General features: G+C 41.2%; 1 protein-coding gene across 4 annotated transcripts in view; it reads left to right on the forward strand.

Annotated features, from left to right (window-relative positions):
- ptpro (protein tyrosine phosphatase receptor type O) overlaps positions 1 to 20,664 on the forward strand; it is a 163,716-nt gene that overhangs the window by 55,655 nt on the left and 87,397 nt on the right. For all 4 annotated transcript variants that reach the window (XM_048554218.2, XM_059654670.1, XM_048554219.2 and 1 more), the window contains exons 2-4: positions 4,832 to 5,111; positions 12,513 to 12,674; positions 19,144 to 19,296. In XM_048554218.2, the coding sequence (XP_048410175.1) occupies positions 4,832 to 5,111; positions 12,513 to 12,674; positions 19,144 to 19,296 (595 nt within the window). The remainder of the gene's footprint in view (positions 1 to 4,831; positions 5,112 to 12,512; positions 12,675 to 19,143; positions 19,297 to 20,664) is intronic.

A 20,664-nucleotide genomic window follows, 5' to 3' on the forward strand; every position in this document is an offset into this window, starting at 1 on the left:
GATATCTATGTACTACTCCTCAACGGAATGATATACCCTCACTGCAATACTTTTGTGTTCGAAAGGCAGACCTAAGTCTTTCACCTTCACATTCTTAACACCCAACAACATGTATATAACACATTGTTGGGAACGAGGGTGAAACTGGCTCAGGAGTGTAATCAATGGAAATACAGGCAGATATCCCAATTGGAATGCGGGCAAAGCATAAGAGTGCAGGAACTTCATATGAATACATGGGTTCCTGCAAAGGTAGTACAGAATTGTGTATAGCCCAGGCTATATGGTATTCTCGTAAATGATGGTTAAATCCTCTGATAAAACAGGTGACCTACCTTAGTTGTACATGACCAACCATCCATCAGAGAAGAAGATGACTCTCTAACTGAAAATAACAGAACAAGCAGCAACTGGAGATTCATAAAACATGGTACACATCCATCCATAACAACAGTGAGGCTGCACAGTCAGGCCATGATCCTGTCATTTTGCTAATCCACCAAAGCATTGTCTTAATGTTTAAAGGTGATCATCTACTGATGTCCATTCTTGTATATGTTTATTTAAACAGGTTTCCTATTTTTCAGAGAGACAAAGTGGATGTGGTATTATTGCATCAATCTAAGAAAGGCAATATACCTTTTAAACAGTGAGATGAACACCATGATATCTAATTCTTTACGTGTTCTCCAAATTATTCTCTATACATAAATCAATCAGCCAGCCAGTCAAAGAAGTAAACAGTTCGTTAGCCAGTGAACAATGTATGTAATGCAATAGTAATCTATTACTAATAGGCTATACTCTCGGCTATTACTACAGAGGCTGGTAACTCGGCCTGTACATGCAACTCTGAGATGTCAGATTAATGTACATAGATACTAATAATCTTCCAGACATCTGACTCAGTTCGAGTCTGACTGTCATGTATGTTATGTGCACTAAGATACAGAAAGTCAGACAATATGTTGGGGCCAACATGATTTGTACCCACCACACACACTACCCCCACTTTGGTGAAAAACAATAGCACTTAAATTCACAGCCTTTAACTCCTAGTGCCTGTACACTGGCACATATGGCAGGGACAGCAGTTTTTGCTAATTGATCTCCAATATTTTCTACTTCTGAGTACAATTAATTGATTTCTCAGGAATGGTGCTCCCCAACCCTGTACAATTCTTGGGTGCTAAGGTACCATTTGCTAGCGCATTCATCATCTGGGTTTATTTGCATTGGATAGCAACTGACCACCATTCAGTCTAGCCAGACCAGGAACACTTTGCTGTACCTGAGCCCCCTCCTGGATCACCATTTCAAGTAGATGCATATGATGCTGCGCAAGAGGATACAGAGCTCTCAAATCAGCCTGATCATTCAGTTCATGACCAACATCTTTAAGATCAAGCTAATTGTGATTCACCTGATTTACTGTATAATCATACTTTGTGCAAAGTATAAGACCCCGTAAGACTTCGAGCAGAAGTACACCACACACTGGTTGCCAAATCTACCTGTATAATACTTAGTATACTTTCAGAATTAACTCCTTGGCTATGATGCATCGAGACATGAGAAAACATTAAAATGATTTTTCTTTTATGGTCTATTTTACGTGACAATTAACAATTTTGTACGAACTATGAGGTAGGGTGGTGAATTAATGTTATTCATTTATATTTACACAATGCAGAATTAGCTCACTAATTAATCATGTGCACATGCTTTCATCATTTCAAAATGAAAGCCTGACATAATGATGAAATATTACAACAAGCATTATTGATAGATTGTACCTTATGTTAATGAGCACATTTATATACTTGTAATTAGTTTCTTTGCTCCATTTTTAATCATGTGTCCTTCATAAACACAGACATATGTTCCAACGAGCACATGTATGGATTGTATTTGTGACTTACTGCCAAGTAACACTCAAAGCTCCAAGCCCTTGCAAGTGATGAAGGAAGTGAAACTATCATCGATTTACTCTCTCTTTCAAATGTACAACAAAAGAAGAACAAAACAGCACATCATCAATTAAGACCCACTAAATTGCAAAGCAGTTTTCCTGCTGCAGAAGTCGATTATGCCAGTTTCGGCCTCATTATAGACACTGCAGTAAATCTCTCCTGACAGCTCCATTGACTCATTATACAGTCACATAGAAATTACCACATTTCTCAATTGTCCCAGCCCCCAAGACATGATAGTAAATTCTGAAAGGAAATCTGAGTGAACTAGATGTGAGAAATGTGCAGCCTGGGATTTGTCTTGATATTGTCAATTCCTGCTAATTCAATGACTCAGCTGATAGTCAAGCATAAAGTAACTGAAAATTTGGAGACTGGCAAAACCCAATACTTTGAAGCATTGCTAATCGTGAGGTTTAACATTGATAGCTTTGGCCGGCGTCCAAACCTTTGAAGTGAACTTCTACTATTTTGTAAGTGACATGCTGATGGACTACATTTGAAACCCTGGAAATGTGTGAGGGAATCATAATCCATTTTAATAGGAGACCATGCAGTGTGATGCAGGCAGTGTTTCACGCTGCCTGGTTGTTTTCTGTGACTTCAACACTCAGCGTGAGCTCACCATATGGTAGTTGGCTGGACATATTAGGAGGGAGCGATTATCATGAATGTGTTCTGATTATTGCACTCTGAAAGAATCGTACTTCAGGCGTACAAAGTTTAGAACGCTTAATTTTCTACTCCAACTTGCCATGCTACCTGGCCTAGATATCTGTGTAAACCAATGTCATCTTACACAAAACCTTATTCTCCAATGCAGTATGAATGTGACCTTCTGAAAATATATACATACAATTGTTTTCAGGCTACTTAGATGCTAGATCTTCATAAACAATATAGTTGCATTTTCAGAATTTGAAACAGAATCTTCAGCTTCTGACTTGCCCCTGACTACTTTTTCAGAATTGGCAGGTACTACAAGTAGGCATCATATGTTTGGCAATCCTGAACATCCAGTGAGGACTTAAACTCAAAGACATTGTTGGTCAGCAGTAGATAGTTGCGTTACTGCACCATCTCTGGCCTGCATTCTATTTGACTCCCCACTACTCACCCAGTGGATGAATGTACTAATTCAGACAGGGCAGATTTTACCTAATGCAGCAATGTTTATGTTATCCAGTATCACAAACACAACTAGGAAGGTGGGTAACATGGCATTGAAAGATCCAAAAGATGTTTATCACAGTTCATTCGTATGTGTAAACATTGTGTACACTGGCAATTCAGTATCTGGTCTACCAGTAAACAATGTGGTTACAAAGAGTTGTACAATGTGGGGTTTCTATCACATGTCATGCATCAAGTAGCCAGGGTTAAGATAGAGGCTGAGATCATTTGTATCCTCAGGTCACATGCTAAAGATCCAATGACTACATCATGAACATGTCTCTTAAACTTTTACTGCCATATCAAATGTGACACATAACATATCTTCCCTCTACTCCTACAAGCTCCATTTATTATATTAGCAAAATCCCCATGAGTGTAATACTTTGAAAAAAAACCTTATTTCAATTCAACAAAAATCTAAACCAGGGACATTTCAAAATTGGTATCAGGACCGTGTTCTGTGTGCATCATGCATCATAGATTGAGTTTGTCACAATAATTCTCAGTTTGGTACAAAATAAACAGCCATTACTACCCAGATTGACTTTCATTGTTTTCTTATTATGAAGATTTTCTGCAATTCCCTTGAAGCTGTAAGCTGAATTATTTGGCATGCAGCTCCAAAGCAAGGAATTCAAAAATCAAGTGTGGAGACCAGTGTATCCAATGTGTGACCTGATATACTGCATGTGTAGTAACTAAAATTAATGACAAAGATTTGGAGATGTCACAGATTGGGCACACAGATCTCTACAGCTGATCCTTCCATTAGCTGTGTTTACAGAATCACTAGTGGATCATACCATAGTGTGTTTATTGAAACATTTAAACCAGTGTAAGTAACTGGACCATGAGGGTAACATCCTGTTGCAGTCAAATAAATGATATGACCATGTAAATCTCTGAAAAAGCTTTTGGAATGCTGTTTTATCACATTTAACATAACCATATGATTATATTTCAATGTGTACAGAATCTGTGTAGGAAATAATGTACATCTAAAAATGTACTCACTGGAAATGTCTGTTTATATCTGTTTATTTCGCTAAAATTGCAGTACAGTGGGTGATATTTTAATTCCCTGAAAACCGTTACCTATGGACAGTGAAAATCAGGCACAATATCTTCATCTGTAGCGGGAGTGAAGTGCAGGCTTCTCTTATCGACTTTCAAAAATACACTTTTAAAATCTTTATTTAATAATGAGTTGAAGGATGCAATTCACAACTAGCTTATGCTAATCTTAAACCTGAGATTTTTTTAACTCAAAAATGGTTGCTATTGAGAGAGAGACAAACAGTATTGTTTTAGAGAATAAATCCACATTGAAAGAAATATTCACTAATAATCTGTTCCAGCATGCAAGATTCTATCCTTAGCTCTTTACCTGAATTTTCCAGTTTTGACACAATCTAATATGTATATAACTGAACATTATTCAGCAAATATTTTCTGTTTTTTTTCTTTCTGTATGCAATTGTGAAATTTGATTACAATTGAATAAATATTTTCTTTTACCAATTTGTAATTGTTTAAAGTGGTAAGAGTTGCAGAGGAGCAGTTTTCCTTTAACTACTTAATCTGACCATATGCATATTTGTGTGTGGGCGGTGGGGTGGAAAGAAAACACTGCTTCAAGAATTTTCCTCTTAAAACATTTCTTTTCTGTTCCCTCTATCCAGAGTGCTGCTGCGATCTCTGCTACAGTAAGTGATGACAACAAAATCATTGTGTCACTCCAGCCATCTGATGTGACGAATGGATCTTCTCTGTACTATGTGAAGATAACACAGTCTGTTAACCTGACTAATTATAAACTGCAGTTCAATTACTTCAACAGTACGCTCCCTCCCCCTGTGGTCTTCAATGCTTCTTACCATGGGATCTACTACTTAGTGACCCTACTGACTGGCAACTCAAAATCAACCGTTAAGCCAGTCCATTTAGTTGCTGTACTAACAAGTAAGCAACTTTTGTTTGTTTATTATGTTCAGCAGTGAGTCAGTTATAATCTAATGGATGCTGAGCAGCATGTCATGCTTTTGGAAGGTCAGTTATAGAACATAGAACATAGAACAGTACAGCACAGAACAGGCCCTTCAGCCCACGATGTTGTGCCGACCATTGATCCTCATGTATGCACCCTCAAATTTCTGTGACCATGTGCATGTCCAGTAGTCTCTTAAATGACCCCAATGACCTTGCTTCCACAGCTGCTGCTGGCAACGCATTCCATGCTCTCACAACTCTCTGTGTAAAGAGCCCGCCTCTTACATCCCCTCTATACTTTCCTCCAACCAGCTTAAAACTATGGCCCCTCGTGTTAGCCTTTTCTGCCCTGGGAAATAGTCTCTGGCTATCAACTCTATCTATGCCTCTCATTATCTTGTATACCTCAATTAGGTCCCCTCTCCTCCTCCTTTTCTCCAATGAAAAAAGTCCAAGCTCAGTCAACCTCTCTTCATAAGATAAGCCCTCCAGTCTAGGCAGCATCGGTCGAATTTGAAAGCTGAGTACCGGATTAAGGATAGGATTCTTGGCAGTGTGGAGGAACAGATGGATCTTGGTGTGCAGATACATAGATCCCTTAAAATGGCCACCCAAGTGGACAGGGTTGTTAAGAAAGCATATGGTGTTTTGGATTTCATTAACAGGGGGATTGAGTTTAAGAGTCGTGAGATCTTGTTGCAGCTCTATAAAACTTTGGTTAGACCGTACTTGGAATACTGCGTCCAGTTCTGGTCGCCCTGTATAGGAAAGATGTGGATGCTTTGGAGAGGGTTCAGAGGAGGTTTACCATTATCTAGAGCAGGAGAGAGAAACCTGGTTTCTCAGCATCTCCTACAGCCCCTGGCTGCTGATTACTCCATGCGATGTCTTTGGAACGTGGAGTTCGACATATAGCACTTAGTAACTGCTCAGGTTTATAGAATATTCCTGATGTTTTGCATCAGCCTTGATTAATGTCCAAAGATAATTGTCTGTTTGACGTTCAGAATCATTGATATTAAATTACATGAAAATCCTGCATTTAATATGTGGAAGGAAAGTGTCACCCTGTAATTACCTAAACGTGTTTGGCTTAATTTTATGAAATATTGCTTAGATTACCTATTTCCTCTCATTTATATGTAAGAAGGTGTTACAGAAACTTCTTTATCTGCTTGGTGAAACTGTTGCAAGTTTAATACTTGAATGATGTAAATCACTAGATCAGTGTAGGTGAGTTTAATCAGTGTTTAGCTAAGGTTGCACTTGACTCCCCCACGCGTATCCTTTACCTATAAGGCACAAGTCAGGAGTGTGATGGAATGCTCCCCACTTGCTTGATGGGTGTAGCTCCAACAACACTAAAGCTTGACACCATCAAGGACAAAACAGCCTACGTTATTAGCACCACATCCACAAGAATTCACTCCCTCCACCGCTGATTTTTTTTTTAGCAACAATCAACTTTACCTTCAAATTAGACTGCAAAAATTCACAAAGGCTCCCTTTACTACACCTTCCAAATTCTCAATCCCTTCCATCTAAAAGGACCAGGGCAGCAGATAAGAAAAGTTTCCATCCAAGCCACTCACACCATGACTTGGAAGTATAATGCCATCCCTTCATTGTAACTTGGTAAAAATCCTGGAACGCTCTCTCTAACAGCACTATGGGTGTACTAGGCTGCAGAATTTCAAGAAGGCAGTTCAGCACCACCTTCCCATGGGCAAATAGCAAGAAATGGTGGCCTATCTGAATGACTTCTTCTTAAATCATAAGAGGTTGTGTTTATTAATAGGTGACTTTCCAATTCCTAATTCACAATGGGGAAGCCACACGCAAAAACAGATATACAGTATTATGACCCAATTTTAAAGTATTTTTGACAATCTAGTCAACTTATGAACAACAAATATATTTGTTTCTATTCCAATCTCGTTAATAGAAAAATTGGAGCATCATATGGGACAAGTTTTAATTGCAGTAATGAACATTGATCTTCATAAACTTATTACATTATTGCATTACAGTTATTAATCGCTTAATAAAATTGATACCTGTGTCACAAAGGCCAATTTATTTCCCATATAAGTACACCAACTGCTTAATATTAATATTGTACCAAATAATCTCTTATCTGAAGAGATTACCTGGATCTATTGAGTAAGTAATAAATCAATTTCCATTAGATACGATGACAACATCTCAGTCAGGCAAAATACCTTGATGGATAAAACCGTGCAGTAGCCAGATTTAATAAATTACTTCCTTTACTTATCCTATCCCTAACTGTTAATTTCTTACAAAAAAACACTGGCTGTAATGCAGGTGTCAATATTTTTACTTTACGCCTTCGCTTGAGATATTTTTTAAATGGGCTAATTGTTAATCGATGAAGACTCCTGTTTGCTTTCCAGTGTTGTTTTTCATTCTCATTTGCCTTCATTGGGTGATGCACCACATAGTAATAATATTTTCTGTGGCTTGTGTTGAAATGTGGGGGATTTACAGTCACACAGGAGCAGAATTAGAAGAATTCATCATTTTTTGTCAATAATCATCACTGCACCATTGAAGTTAAACCTATCGCACAAAAGGAAAGCATTAAATTCCTGGATGCCACAGTATTTAAATTGCCACATGGTAGCAGGAATAAGTTAGCAATCGAGCTTCTTTTAAAAAAAATACACATCCTGTGCATAAAATGCCAACACGCTAAACATGCTTTCAGTGAACTGGTGAGGTCACACCTAAGCAGCTGCATGTTTGTTTCCATCATACTGTGCCTCCAGTAATTAACAGTATGAGTTATGGGTTTGAAATGTGATAATACATAAACATAACTTGTAGTATGTGAAACAGTTTAATTCCAAATATCCAATTGAGTACAATATTCATTACAGTTGCCTTCACTACATTTTCCATTTAGCCCCAGAGTAGCTTCTGAACAGCTGTAGACATTAGTAAGAAACTCAACATTCAGTAGCCAAGAATTCATTAATTTTCACGGCTTCAAGGCACCCGAATGTTCCTTTGTTGATTGATTTGTAACCTGCCTGTCTCCCCTATCCAGCCCCTACTTCCTCTCCTGCTCATCCTAACCAAAACGTTTCACACTCGGATCTCTGTTCCAGTTTGTTCACTGCATTACTCACCACCTCGGTGCAACTACAATCACAATTCGCTTCTCTCCAAATTTTTCATTTGCACTATGTATGTACTGTGCAGGGAGAGAACCTTTCTCCAGTTGCTTTCTCTTGCAATTGAATTTGGCTGGGCACTTTGGAGGTTTCAGAATGGAAATTGCCCACGATCCCATGTATTCTGAGCCTTGCTGTAGTGCGTTGATCCATTCCCAGTTTGTATCAGGCGTAGATATCGCGTGAACAAAAACTCCAGTGAGAGGCTGCAGAAAGCAGGGAAGGTAATGGTTCTTAAAATAAGAGATTGGTGGCTGTCAGTTTTACAAGTGACCTTAACCCATTTACTTTAAGCATTAAAGTCCTGCCCAGTGCATTTCCCATCAGAATGTAATGCCCTAAGTATTATGTTGCTTCTCGCGTATAAAATTTTTCTCGACCCTTTGCAGTGAACAAGTTAATGCAATGTAGACTGGTGTAGGCACTCAAACAATATAATGCAATTATGTGTGTCAAATATTTACACTCCTACATCCCTGTCAACAGATTATTTTGAGGTTCTAAAACTGTTCATGGTCACAATTTGTTCTCTTTTCTAACTTTTATAAATATATTCACCTTCATAATAAATTCAAGGAATGGCAAACTCAACAACAAATTATCATTCCGAGGTAGCAGGAACTGCCAATGCTGGAGTCAGAGAGTGTGGAACTGGAGAACCAGCAGGCCAGGCAGCATCAGAGGAGCAGGAAAGTTGACGTTTCAGGCCGGGACCCTTCACAAATCCTGAGAAACAATTTATCGTTGTTCCATGCTGTGCTCTTTTTCCCCTTGGTCCTGCCCATCCATCTTCATTGATCATGTACTTAGCAGAAAGATTCATAGCAAATTTTACCGGAAGACAGCATAAAAGATGTCATCAGTGTGAGAGCAGTTTTCAACTTGTGTTCCTGAATTAATTCGAGTTTACATGTTGACCTGAAAATGAAGTCTATAGGTAGAGTTTAATGTTGGGAGGAAGAGGCACATAATACAATGGGGAGGAGACCCCATCACCGTCTCAATTTCTCCAATTAATTCCAGGCAAGGTTGAGAATGTCCTTCCATCCAGATACCAATTAAACCTTTTAAATGGCACCTTAAATGCTTCATCCTGCCACCACTAGTGTTTAACCAGTGGAAGATGGGCACACACTTTTTAGGCAAACAATAGGTAAACCTTTGGTGGTATGTCTGTAGTCTGATGGCCTCTTGTCTGGAATCATGTGTCCGATGGAGAGAACTGCAGAGCTAAGGAGACATCCAAGGGAAGCTCCCTCCTTCCTCCATCCACTCCCACTCAGACCTCAGCCATTTACAAATACCTATACCTCCCTGGCAGCACATGATGAGCCACCGCCACTCATCTTTGTTTCCAGTGACAATCTTCCGCTTTAGGCCTGTTGCAGAACTGGCGATCGCTGCCAGTACTGGGGAACTGCTGGTCTCCAATGTAGCCAGTAGCCCTTGGAGGCAGGTCATCCATGCAAACGGTCCCTTGTGGAGCCGGGAACACTGACGGCAGTGGTCAGATTCCCAATTGGTACCTAATCCCAACGTGGCTCCGAGAAATTGCCAGAGCAGGGCACCACCAGTTCTTAACTTAGTGGATAGGTTTGCAGGCCTGATCTTTAAATTCTGCCCGACATTTGATTTTTCAACATAGACAGCACAACAATACATAGTTGGACAAAGAAGACACAGTAGGGAGAATTTCTAGTGCTCTGAAGCCTTGCTGCTGGGAGTTCTTAATGGAGACTCTAGTACACAACGTAAGCTAACATTTTCAAACTGTGTAATTAAGGAACATCACTCCTGGCTGAGTGTGTGAAATCAGAAGTTTGTGATTGTTTGAGGAAAATACCTATGATATAGATGCACTTTCAAACTTAAAAGTCTGGGGTTTTCCAATGAAGAATAATGACGTTGATCATTGGAAAACAGGCTGTACATGCTACTTGAATGTAGTGCAGTTGCTGCTGCCCTTGTAAATTAAATCTAGGATTTGGCTTGCTCGATCAAATAGTGACAGGCCAGGCCATTGCAGTGTCACATTTTGCTCACTTGGAAATGTAATTAAGGTTACATTTGAAAATTGCTGTCAACGAGAACTCTCTTAACACACTGCACCAAAAGCAAATAGACCATCCAGACCAGTGCATTTCCAATTTATATGCAGTTGTACAATCAACATGAAAATAGCTGATCCTAATCGGTATTCAGTGTCTTTCAACTGTTCCCTTCAGTCCTGTGCTTCATTGTCCTTTGTGATTGTTGAGATTTGTGCTGATTTCTGATAAAGAATTCAATATTGAGTCCTTCAGAAATTTCCATTTTGCGATATGAAAATGCTCTCAATAACTACAGTGGATGATGGTCGTAACCCAATCCAACCACTTTTTAAAAGCAGTAGTGCTAAATTCCTGTCAGTAAGGCCAAATCATACTTGCTTTTGCACATCCCATTGCTTTAGATTTCCCATTGGGTATAGTTTCCTATTCCGGTCAGCCGTCATTTACGATCAACATTAGCTCAATTCACTTGATGCCAATGTCTTAATTGTTTCAAAATTTCCTATACAGAAATGGGAATTAAGATGTTTATTATAATCTGGCATGGAAAATACATCAAATTTCAAGATTTTCAAAAAAAACACTTCTTTTTGTTAAAAAGACTTCAATAGCAGATTAGCCCCACAAGGCTGCAATGTGTTTTTTAGATTGTGAAGTCAGTGTTTTGTGTCCTCCGTTTTCAATTAAACAGGCTCCAAATCTCAGCCATGCTATCAGTCAACATACAGGGAATTCTCTTCAAACAGCCTTTGCAAATCAGTACATCAATTACTTTTGAAGACTGACTCTTTCTCGAGATCAGAAAATAAATTTTTCGCCACAGAAGAGGATGGAATTTATTGACTGTAAAATTCATCCATGTCTCAGATGCTCATGGGTTCAATCTCCCCTCCTGGATTTGAGCATGAAATCTAATCTGACACTCGAGCACTTGCTCATTCTTGCAGTAGAGTGGCATTGCCTTTCATGTGAGTCATTAAACTAAGATCCTGGTCACATCCTGAAATGGACATGAAGAGCTACTCAGCCCTATTTGCAGAACAGCACAGGAATTCTCCATTGTCCTGAAAAAACATTGATCCTTCAACCAACGAAAAGGAACCAGTTTAACTGCACCCCCCCCCCCCCCCCCCAATGTTATCATTGTTTGAGGAGCGCTGTATGATAGTTTGCCACCGGAACAAGAAGGCAAACACTTCAAATGTAAATAATCGACTTTGAAACATTTTGGGACATCCAAAGCGCAAATGAAAGGAGACATTGAGATGCAAATTCAATTATTTACTGTTTGTGAAAGTGAAGAAAGAGGTGAACTTCAGAAATTGCAGATAACACACAGCCCTCCAGTCTGGTGATTTTTTTTTCATTCAATAAGTATGAATGTCAATGGCAATGCCAGCATTTATCCCAATGCATTATACAAGAGAAAGTCACCACCTTGAACTGATGCTGTTCATACAGGTTAGATACATCAATAGTGCTGGAAGGGAGGGATTCCAAATTTTTCAAAATTCCAAACTGTTGATCCATTGACAGTGTAAAATGGTGATATTTTTACAAATGTGGCATGGAGAGGAACAGAGGTAGTAGTCTAGCTGGAGCAACACAGCAGGCCAGGCAGCATCAGAAGAGCAGGAAAGCTGATGTTTCGGGTCGGGACCCTTCTTCAGAAAATACTCTTTTTTCAGAAATTTTCTGAAGAAGGGTCCTGACATGAAACGTCAGCTTTCTTGCTCCTCTGATGCTGCCTGACCTGTTGTGTTGCTCCAGCTCTCCACTGTGTTATCTCCGTCTCCAGCATCTGCAGTTCTTGCTGTCTCCCAGGTAGTAGTCTCATGCGCCTGCAGACCTGATTAATTTTAGGTGGTAGAGGCTTGGATGTTGGCATATATCTGCAAAGTGAGTTTTTATGAGTTGTTCTACAGACTGCTTTGCTTTGTTTCATAGTATAAACCTATCTCTTTAGGGGTCAGTTTTACAAAATTTTTTTTAGATTCCAATGGCAGCTACATGAAACAGCTCCTTCCTTTTATATAATTAGTCTCCGTGGGAGCTACGTTCTTACTCATCCACTCATGTTAAAATGGTTTAACTATGACTAACGCTTGCTCTGCCTTTGCTAGAACCACTCCCAGTCAACAGTGTGGCCGTATACGACTACAAGCAATCCCCACAAACTGGAGTTCTGTTTGACATTCAATACCCAAAGCAGACCACTAACTTTTTCTCAAGATTAAAATTAAGTTACTTGGAAGGCAGTTATTATCGAACGTCACTCCACAAAGGTAAGAAAACATCTCTGACTTCCAGCAATGTGTTAGAACGTAAGAACAATAGAAATAAGAGCAGGAATGGGCTAAACAGCCCCTCGAGCCTGCTCTGCCATTCAATAAGATCATGGCCAATCTTTTCGTAGACTCTGCTCCACTTAACCACCCATTCACCATAAACCCTTAATTCCTTTATTGCTCAAAAATCTATCTGTCTTTAAATAATTTTCACGTTAATTGCAGATTCTGGTACAAACATAAATTGTTGCAAATTGTACATGAGTGTCGAATTGTTGTAGGGCCAATTCTATCCGATGTACTTTGTGATGTGGTAAAGTTGGTCAAGGTAGGTGAGTTAGAAAAACCAAAAAAAAAATCATTTGGAAAGGGATTACTTTGCAGAGATATCAGGAGAAAGCTGAGATGTGAGACCAACTGAGTAGCTCCTTCAAAGAACAAGTACAGGGTGATACAAGCTCAATATAGAGCTGGATTTAAAAAGACATTTGAATTCCAAGTTATTTACTAAAAACATCATGCAGTAACATTGCATGATTTAAAACAGAAAATATCTCCTGATAGAAGAATACAATGTTAACACTGCATTTCTTAAAAAGTTCCCATGCCATCCCAGCCCCACACCATTATGTTTTTCATTTTATCTGAAAAGTTCATCTCACATTGCAGTTTCTTGAGTATTCACTCAATTCTCTTGGAACCGAACCAATAGCTGTCTCAGGTCCCATACATAGACTGCATTTCTTGTCCTATCCCACACTGCCATTTTAAGCTCCCAGATCTCTCTGCGAGGATTCCAGTGTTGGTATTTTCCACTTGTTTTATAAGATAGATCTTTAATTTTTCATAAACTTGTGTTTTCCATTCAAAGTAAGGTTTCCATTTGCATCTTTGTCCATTGCCGCACAAAAGTTCGTTTCTTCTAGCTTCTGCTGCTCCCGTCTGTAATCCTGGCAGATGGTTCCCAGACTGACTACCCTCAGATTGGGAGAAACACCAAGATACATTAAAACCAAGGAGCTGCCATTTCTCAACCCATCTCCGTGGGAACGTGACGCATGGTGTTTAGTTCCAGATAGAAATGCAAATCAACAATTTGATATTATACTTTTCCCTTGGTCTGAACAGTATGTGGATAGTTCAAAATATTGTTTTGTTTGGTGGTTGCGTTCAAAATCTTCTCTGATCTGAGGGAAAGAATAGATTACTGTGGGGGGGGGTGATGAGGGAGATTTACACCTGCACTTCAAACTTCAAACGGTCAGTCCTTAGCAAGGGGCTCACCTTTGTCCCCCTCCACCCACACATCAACGAATACCAGTCACGTTCGGACATAGAGCAGTTTTTCCACTGCCTTAGCCTCCACGCTTACTTCTTTAACTGTGAGCCCAACCCCCTCTCCACTGACCCCTTCTCCTGCCTCCAACACAAGTCCTCCTCCTCGACACTACCCCTAACCTCCTACCCTCCCTCAGCCTCTTCATCTCCAACTGTCGTTGAGACATTAACCGCCTCAACCTCTCCACCCCTCTCACCCACTCCAACCTCTCCCCCGCAGAACGGGCGGCCCTCCGCTCCCAACTCTCAAACCCGCAAACAAGGGAGGTGCAGTGGTAGTATGGCGCACTGACCTCTACATCGCCGAGGCCAAACGCCAACTCTCCGATACCACCTCCTACTGCCCCCTGGATCACAACCCCACCCCTGAGCACCAAACCATCATCTCCAACACCATCCATGACCTCATCACATCAGGTGACCTCCCACCCACAGCCTCCAACCTCATTGTTCCCCAACCCCGCACCGCCTGCTTCTATCTCCTTCCCAAGCTCCACAAACCTGCCTGCCCTGGCCGACCCGTTGTCTCCACTTGCTCCTGCCCCAGCGAACTCATCTCCACCCATCTGGACTCCATTTTCTCCCCACTTCGTCCAGGAGATCCCCACCTACGTCAGTGACACCACCCACATCCTCCACCTCCTCCAGAACTTCCAATTCCCTGGCCCCCAATTCCCTCATTTTCACCGTGGACGTCAAGTCCCTATACACCTGCATTCCCCATGCAGATGGCTCACAGGGCCAACCAGTCCCCCTCCAGTCCCCCTCCACCGACACCCTCATCCGCCTAGCCGAACTCGTCCTTACCCTCAACAACTTCTCTTTCGATTCCTCCCACTTCCTACAGACTAAGGGGGTGGCCATGAGTACCCGCATGGGCCCAAGCTATGCCTGCCTCTTTGTAGTGGAACAGTTCCTCTTCCGTACCTAGACTGGCCCCAAACCCCACCTCATCCTCCATTATATTGGTGACTGTATCGGCGCTGCCTCTTGCTCCCAAGAGGAGCTCGAACACTTCATCCACTTCACCAACACCTTCCACCCCAACCTGGGCCATCTCCAACACATCCCTCACCTTCCTGGACCCCTCTGTCTCCATCTCAGGTAACCAGCAAGAAACTGATGTCCATTTCAAGCCCACCAACTCCCACAGCTACCTAGAATACACCACCTCCCTCCCACCCTCCTGCAAAAATTCCATCCCCTATTCCCAATTCCTTCACCTCCGCCGCATCTGCTCCCAGGATGAGGCATTCCACTCCCGCACATCCCAGATGTCCGCGCCCTTCAAGGACCGCAAGTCCCCCCCCCCCCCCCGACTCCCCGCAGTGGTTGAGAACACCCTCGAATGTGTCTCCCGCATTTCCCGCAACTCATCCCTCACACCCCGCCCCCGCAACAACTGCTCAAAGAGAATTCACCTAGTCCTCTCATACGACTCCACCAACCTCCGGATACAACGCATCATCCTCCAACACTTCCGCCATCTACAATCCAACCCCACCACCCAAGACGTTTTTCGATCCCCACCCTTGTCTGCCTTCCGGAGAGACCACTCTCTCCGTGACTCCCTTGTTCGCTCCACACTGCCCTCCAACCCCACCACACCCGGCACCTTCCCCTGCAACCACAGGAAGTGCTACGCTTGCCCCCGCACCTTCTCCCTCACCCCATCCCAGGCCCCAAGATGACTTTCCATATCAAGCAGATGTTTACCTGCACATATGCCAATGTGGTATACTGCATCCACTGTACCCGGTGTGGCATCCTCTACATTGGGGGAACCAAGCAGAGGCTTGGGGACTGCTTTGCAGAACACCTCTGCTCGGTTCGCAACAAGCAACTGCACCTCCCAGTCGCAAGCCATTTTAACTCCCCCTCCCATTCCTTAGACGACATGCCCATCCTGGGCCTCCTGCAGTGCCACAATGATGACACCCAAAGGTTGCAAGAACAGCAACTCCATTCCGTTTGGGAACACTGTAGCCCAATGGCATCAATGTGGACTTCACCAGCTTCAAAATCTACACCCCCCCCCCCCCCCACCCCCACATCCCAAAACCAGCCCAGCTTATCCCCGCCTCCCTAACGTGTTCTTCCTCTCACCTATCCTCACCTCCCACCTCAAGCCACGCCTCCATTTCCTACCTACTAACCTCATCCCGACCCTTGACCTGTCCGTCTTCCCCAGACTGACCTATCCCCAACTATTTTCTCCTCTATCCATCTTCGGTCCGCCTCCCCCTCTCTCCCTATTTATTTCAGAACCCTCTCCCCATTCCCTTCTCTGGAGGGAGGGTCTAGGCCCGAAACGTCAGCTTTTGTGCTCCTGAGATGCCAGCTCCACACTTTGTTATCCTCAAACCCTCTCTTGAGTTATCCCAAACACAGACTATCTCCTAAAAAGATATTCAGAGAGGCTATTATACCCCCAGGTGTGAATTTTTCTAACCACCACCCCAGGAATAAATTAGAATTTCCCTTTTGATGTGCAGCTCTGGACCTAAGTGATAAATACTTTAGACCTCCATAACGCATCAATCAACAGATATATTCCTAAAATACAATCCTATGATATTACACTATTAGGAAGAGCCAATGATCTCCTTCTGTACTGTATAATTGTATGAAATTTGGATTTCTTCACTATTCTTAAAGTATCCACTCTCTTTAGGCACTGTAGCACTTTCATTAAATGAACTGATCAACTTCCTTTAGCCAGTTCTCAAATTTGACTGAGCAATTTGTTGCATTTTGAATCAAAGAATGCCTCCTATTTCTAATATAAGGAAATGATTACAGGTGCTTTAGAAAATTATCACATTTCCTTGTTGGAAACATGTACTGTTCCAACTTCCTTGCACACAGCCTCACTGTCTGTTGTCTTGTCTGTTTCTTCAACTTCTGTGTTCAAGTGGTACCCTTCCCCTTTTCCTCCCACCAAAATGCTGTTGAGTCTAGCTAAATTGAAAATTTGGATGTTTGTTACAAAAAGATACAATGGGCTAATGAACCAAGGTGGGTAGATAGAATACAGGTCACCCATAATCTCATTGAATGGGGGTCAGATTTTAGGGGCTGAAAGCCCTACTGCTGTTCCTATATTTCTCTCCCCTGGTTTCTGTTTCCACTGTCTCCCTTTATTGTTCCTCTCCATTCACACCCATCTTACTCATCAATTTACAGCTGGGACCGATGCACTTAAACATTTTCCTAAGAGATTTCAAACAATTCTCAGTCATCCTTCCTTGTCAAAGAAGGAACTTGTGGCTGTGATTAACTTCTTTGTTACTTTTTTTTGATGTGCAGCCTTTTTTTTTTAAGAAAACTGTCAGCTGCTTTTTAAACTTGGAACTTCATGGAAGACTGTGAAATCTCACTCTCTGCAGCAAGTTACATTTATATAGTACCATACCTTAGTGTGGAAAAATTGGGCTCTGTCTACTGTGATCCTGCTTGATTTGCCTCCCTTTACAGTGCCTTTCTGGGACTCCAGAGTCAGAAACAAAACCCTTCTGAGGAAACATCACTGGACTCGAAAATGTTAACTTTACCTTCTCTCCACGGAAGTTGCCACACCTGCTGAGTTTTCCCAGCAATGTCAATTTTTGTTTCTGATTTCCTGCTTGCAGTTCTGTGTGTGTGGTTTTTAAACTTCGGATTCAGGTTTTTCCCCTGATGTTGGCTATTGCTGCACGTTGGTGAACATTTTCAACTCAAAGATCCCAGAAGGAACCTTTTTGTGAAGTTTCAGACTACTATCTCAATGTTAGCTCGCTTTTGCTGAACCTTTTCTGCCTTGAATTTACAACATAACTCCAATTGTATCCAGGAGATTAAAGTGGACAGGCTGTGAGCATATATCAAACACACAACCCTGTGGGTCTAATACATCTTTATAAAAGACATAAACTCCAGAATGAATTACAATATTATGTGATTGCATTGTATAAAAGGTAAATTATTTAACAGTTAACATATGTACAGTTAATGCATGAATGTTTAACGTAATCTATTGGATTCGTTTTTTCGTCTTAGCCCTTTGAAACGAAATTTTCCAGGTCATTTACCACTTTTTGACCCCATGTTGTATGTGTTTCTGTTTGATTCTCCCAGAAGATTATGTAGTTGTTGGGTGGTGGGGGTAGAAAGCATCTACTTATGAGGCTTCCAGCATCAAGTGTGTGGGTCAGGTTTGAAAGTCCAGCTTATGTTTCCTTAAACGTCACCTTGAATGTGTCTTTTGACACAGTCGAAAATTATTTGTTCTATAAATGATTCAGGATCCATTTTGACAGATTGGGTGAGATTTGAACTCATCCATGAGGCACCCTTTTGCAGATAGATGAAAGTGGGCCCCATGCAGTCTAATGTGGTTTTGTTTGATACTAATCATGCAATTTATAGTGTAAATGCAGCGCTCATACAGAGTTTGGTCTGACAGTTGAGTGGAGAGAGTTTTACAGGAGCAATTGAGATAACAAGGTGTAGAGCTGGATGAATGCAGCAGGCCAAGCAGCATCAGGGGAGCAGGAAGGCTGATGGTTTCAGGCCTAGACCCTTTGTTTCCGAATTAGTTAGGGACTCCCCACACATTTTACACAGCACAAGTTTTTAGTTTTGGTGTAAGATTTCATTGGGCAAGTTCTAAACCTGTGCCACAAATGAGAATGCAGATTATGCATAAGAAGCATAATAAAAGAAAAATGTTGCAGATGCTGCAAATGTGAGTATTTCTGAACAAGTATGAAGCATTTTATACAAATGTTAACTTTCTGTTCTTGAGAAAATGGACTGCAAACAGTTGGTCAGCAACGAAATATCTCTTCTTTTCATGCACTGGCGAGAATTTGGTATTTTTGGGAATGGACTATCCTTCTAGCTTATTCCAAAATAACATGTTGATGTATAACAGCAATCCTATAGAGGAATATTCGGTACAGTTTCCAAATGAACATCGCTCAATCCCCATTTATAAGAAAATGGTGGAGATTGGAGCCTTAGAAAATTAGTTCCTTTTTAAATTACCCATTTTTGTTAATTTAAAGGCTTCTAAAATAAATTTGCAGTGCTTAATGTGTAATGTAACTGTGTTGTGTTGCTTATTGTTGATAATTTTTACAAACAGATTTTCTGAAGGGCAAGTTAATTTTCAACACTTGGCTACCTGGAACATGCTACAGTAACATTACATTCCAACTGGTGGCAGAGGCAAATGTCAATCAAGTTCCATTAATGGAGTACAGTGCCATTGGCCATGAGCCAAAACATCATCGAACAGGTAAAACTGCCTTCACAAACAGTAACACCAAAGCTCAGTGGTAGCAATAGGAATACATAATCTCTAGGCAGATAGAGAGAACCGACATTTGAGGCACCTACTACCTCTCAGCATCGTGGACCTGGGTTCAACTCCAGCCTTGAATGTTCTTGGGAGGGTCAGTGTGGACTGAATGATGTGTTTCCAATTGTAGGGATTCTCTGATTCTATGAACTTTGTAAGTTAAGTGTAATAGCCAAAACACATATAGGATACATTCGTGATATCACTTCCCTCCTAACATGTCCAGCCAAATACCACATGGTTAGCTCATGCTGGAAGTTGAAGTCACAGAAAACAACCTGGCAGCTTGAAACACTGCCTGCATCACACTTAATAGTCTCCCATTAAACAAACAGTATGATCTCCTCACACGTTTCCAGGGTTTCAAATTTAGACCATCTGTATCTCACTTACAAAATAGTGGAAGATCACATCACTAGTTGCTCTTTGAATAGTATTTTATTTCGCCGATTCCCTGAGAGGAGACAGACAGGAGGGAAATAAACCAGTAGTGCTGGAATTAGTCAATACAGTAAGGTTCTGGAGGAACACAGCAGGCCAGGCAGCATCAGAGGAATAGGAGAGTCAATGTTTTAGGCCTAGACCCTTCATCAGGACTGCTTCTGCTCCTCTGATGCTGCCCGGCATGTTATGTTCCTCCAGCTCCACACTATATCAACTCTGACTGCAGCATCTACAGTTCTTGCTATCTCCAGGTATTGGAATTATTCTTTATTGGAACTTTTTTTTCCAGAAGATTCCTGTTGATTTAGCTCAATGATCTTCTCTTGGAATTTGAGCCAGGTTCTTAAAACTGCATTAGAACTTTCCTCCACACTTATTGCATTCGAGGCTTTTGAAATGTGTACTTGTGACCTTAATGTCCGTTGGTTCTTTCTGTCTTCCAGTAGAGCCATTAGTTGAAGGATTTTCATATTGAACAAAGATGCATTTGGTTGCCTGACCCTTTCTGCATCCCAAAGGCCTGGAATTATGCTTTACACCCTTCATGATTCTTCTGTAATGTTGGTGTATGTTTCCTGATGTAAAATGAATCAACATGTATATCTTGCTTCAGAATAGAACTACCCAATGATCAGTAAAATCCAAGTAAAAACTCCTGCTACTTATTGTTTAATTTCCTCTTGAGTGCCTGGTATCTAATTTATCTTAGTAATTACCTCAATATGATCAATAGATGCTTTTATAGCTGTTCTCTTGTTCAGTTTTGTGGATCCTGGTAAGAATAAGCTTGTCTAATCCCACAGTAGGATCTTTTCTGAAGCAGCATGAACTGTTTCAATATCCATTATCAGCGTTGTTTTT

This window comes from Stegostoma tigrinum, chromosome 25 (assembly GCF_030684315.1).
Source record: "Stegostoma tigrinum isolate sSteTig4 chromosome 25, sSteTig4.hap1, whole genome shotgun sequence".
Lineage (NCBI taxonomy): Eukaryota > Metazoa > Chordata > Chondrichthyes > Orectolobiformes > Stegostomatidae > Stegostoma > Stegostoma tigrinum.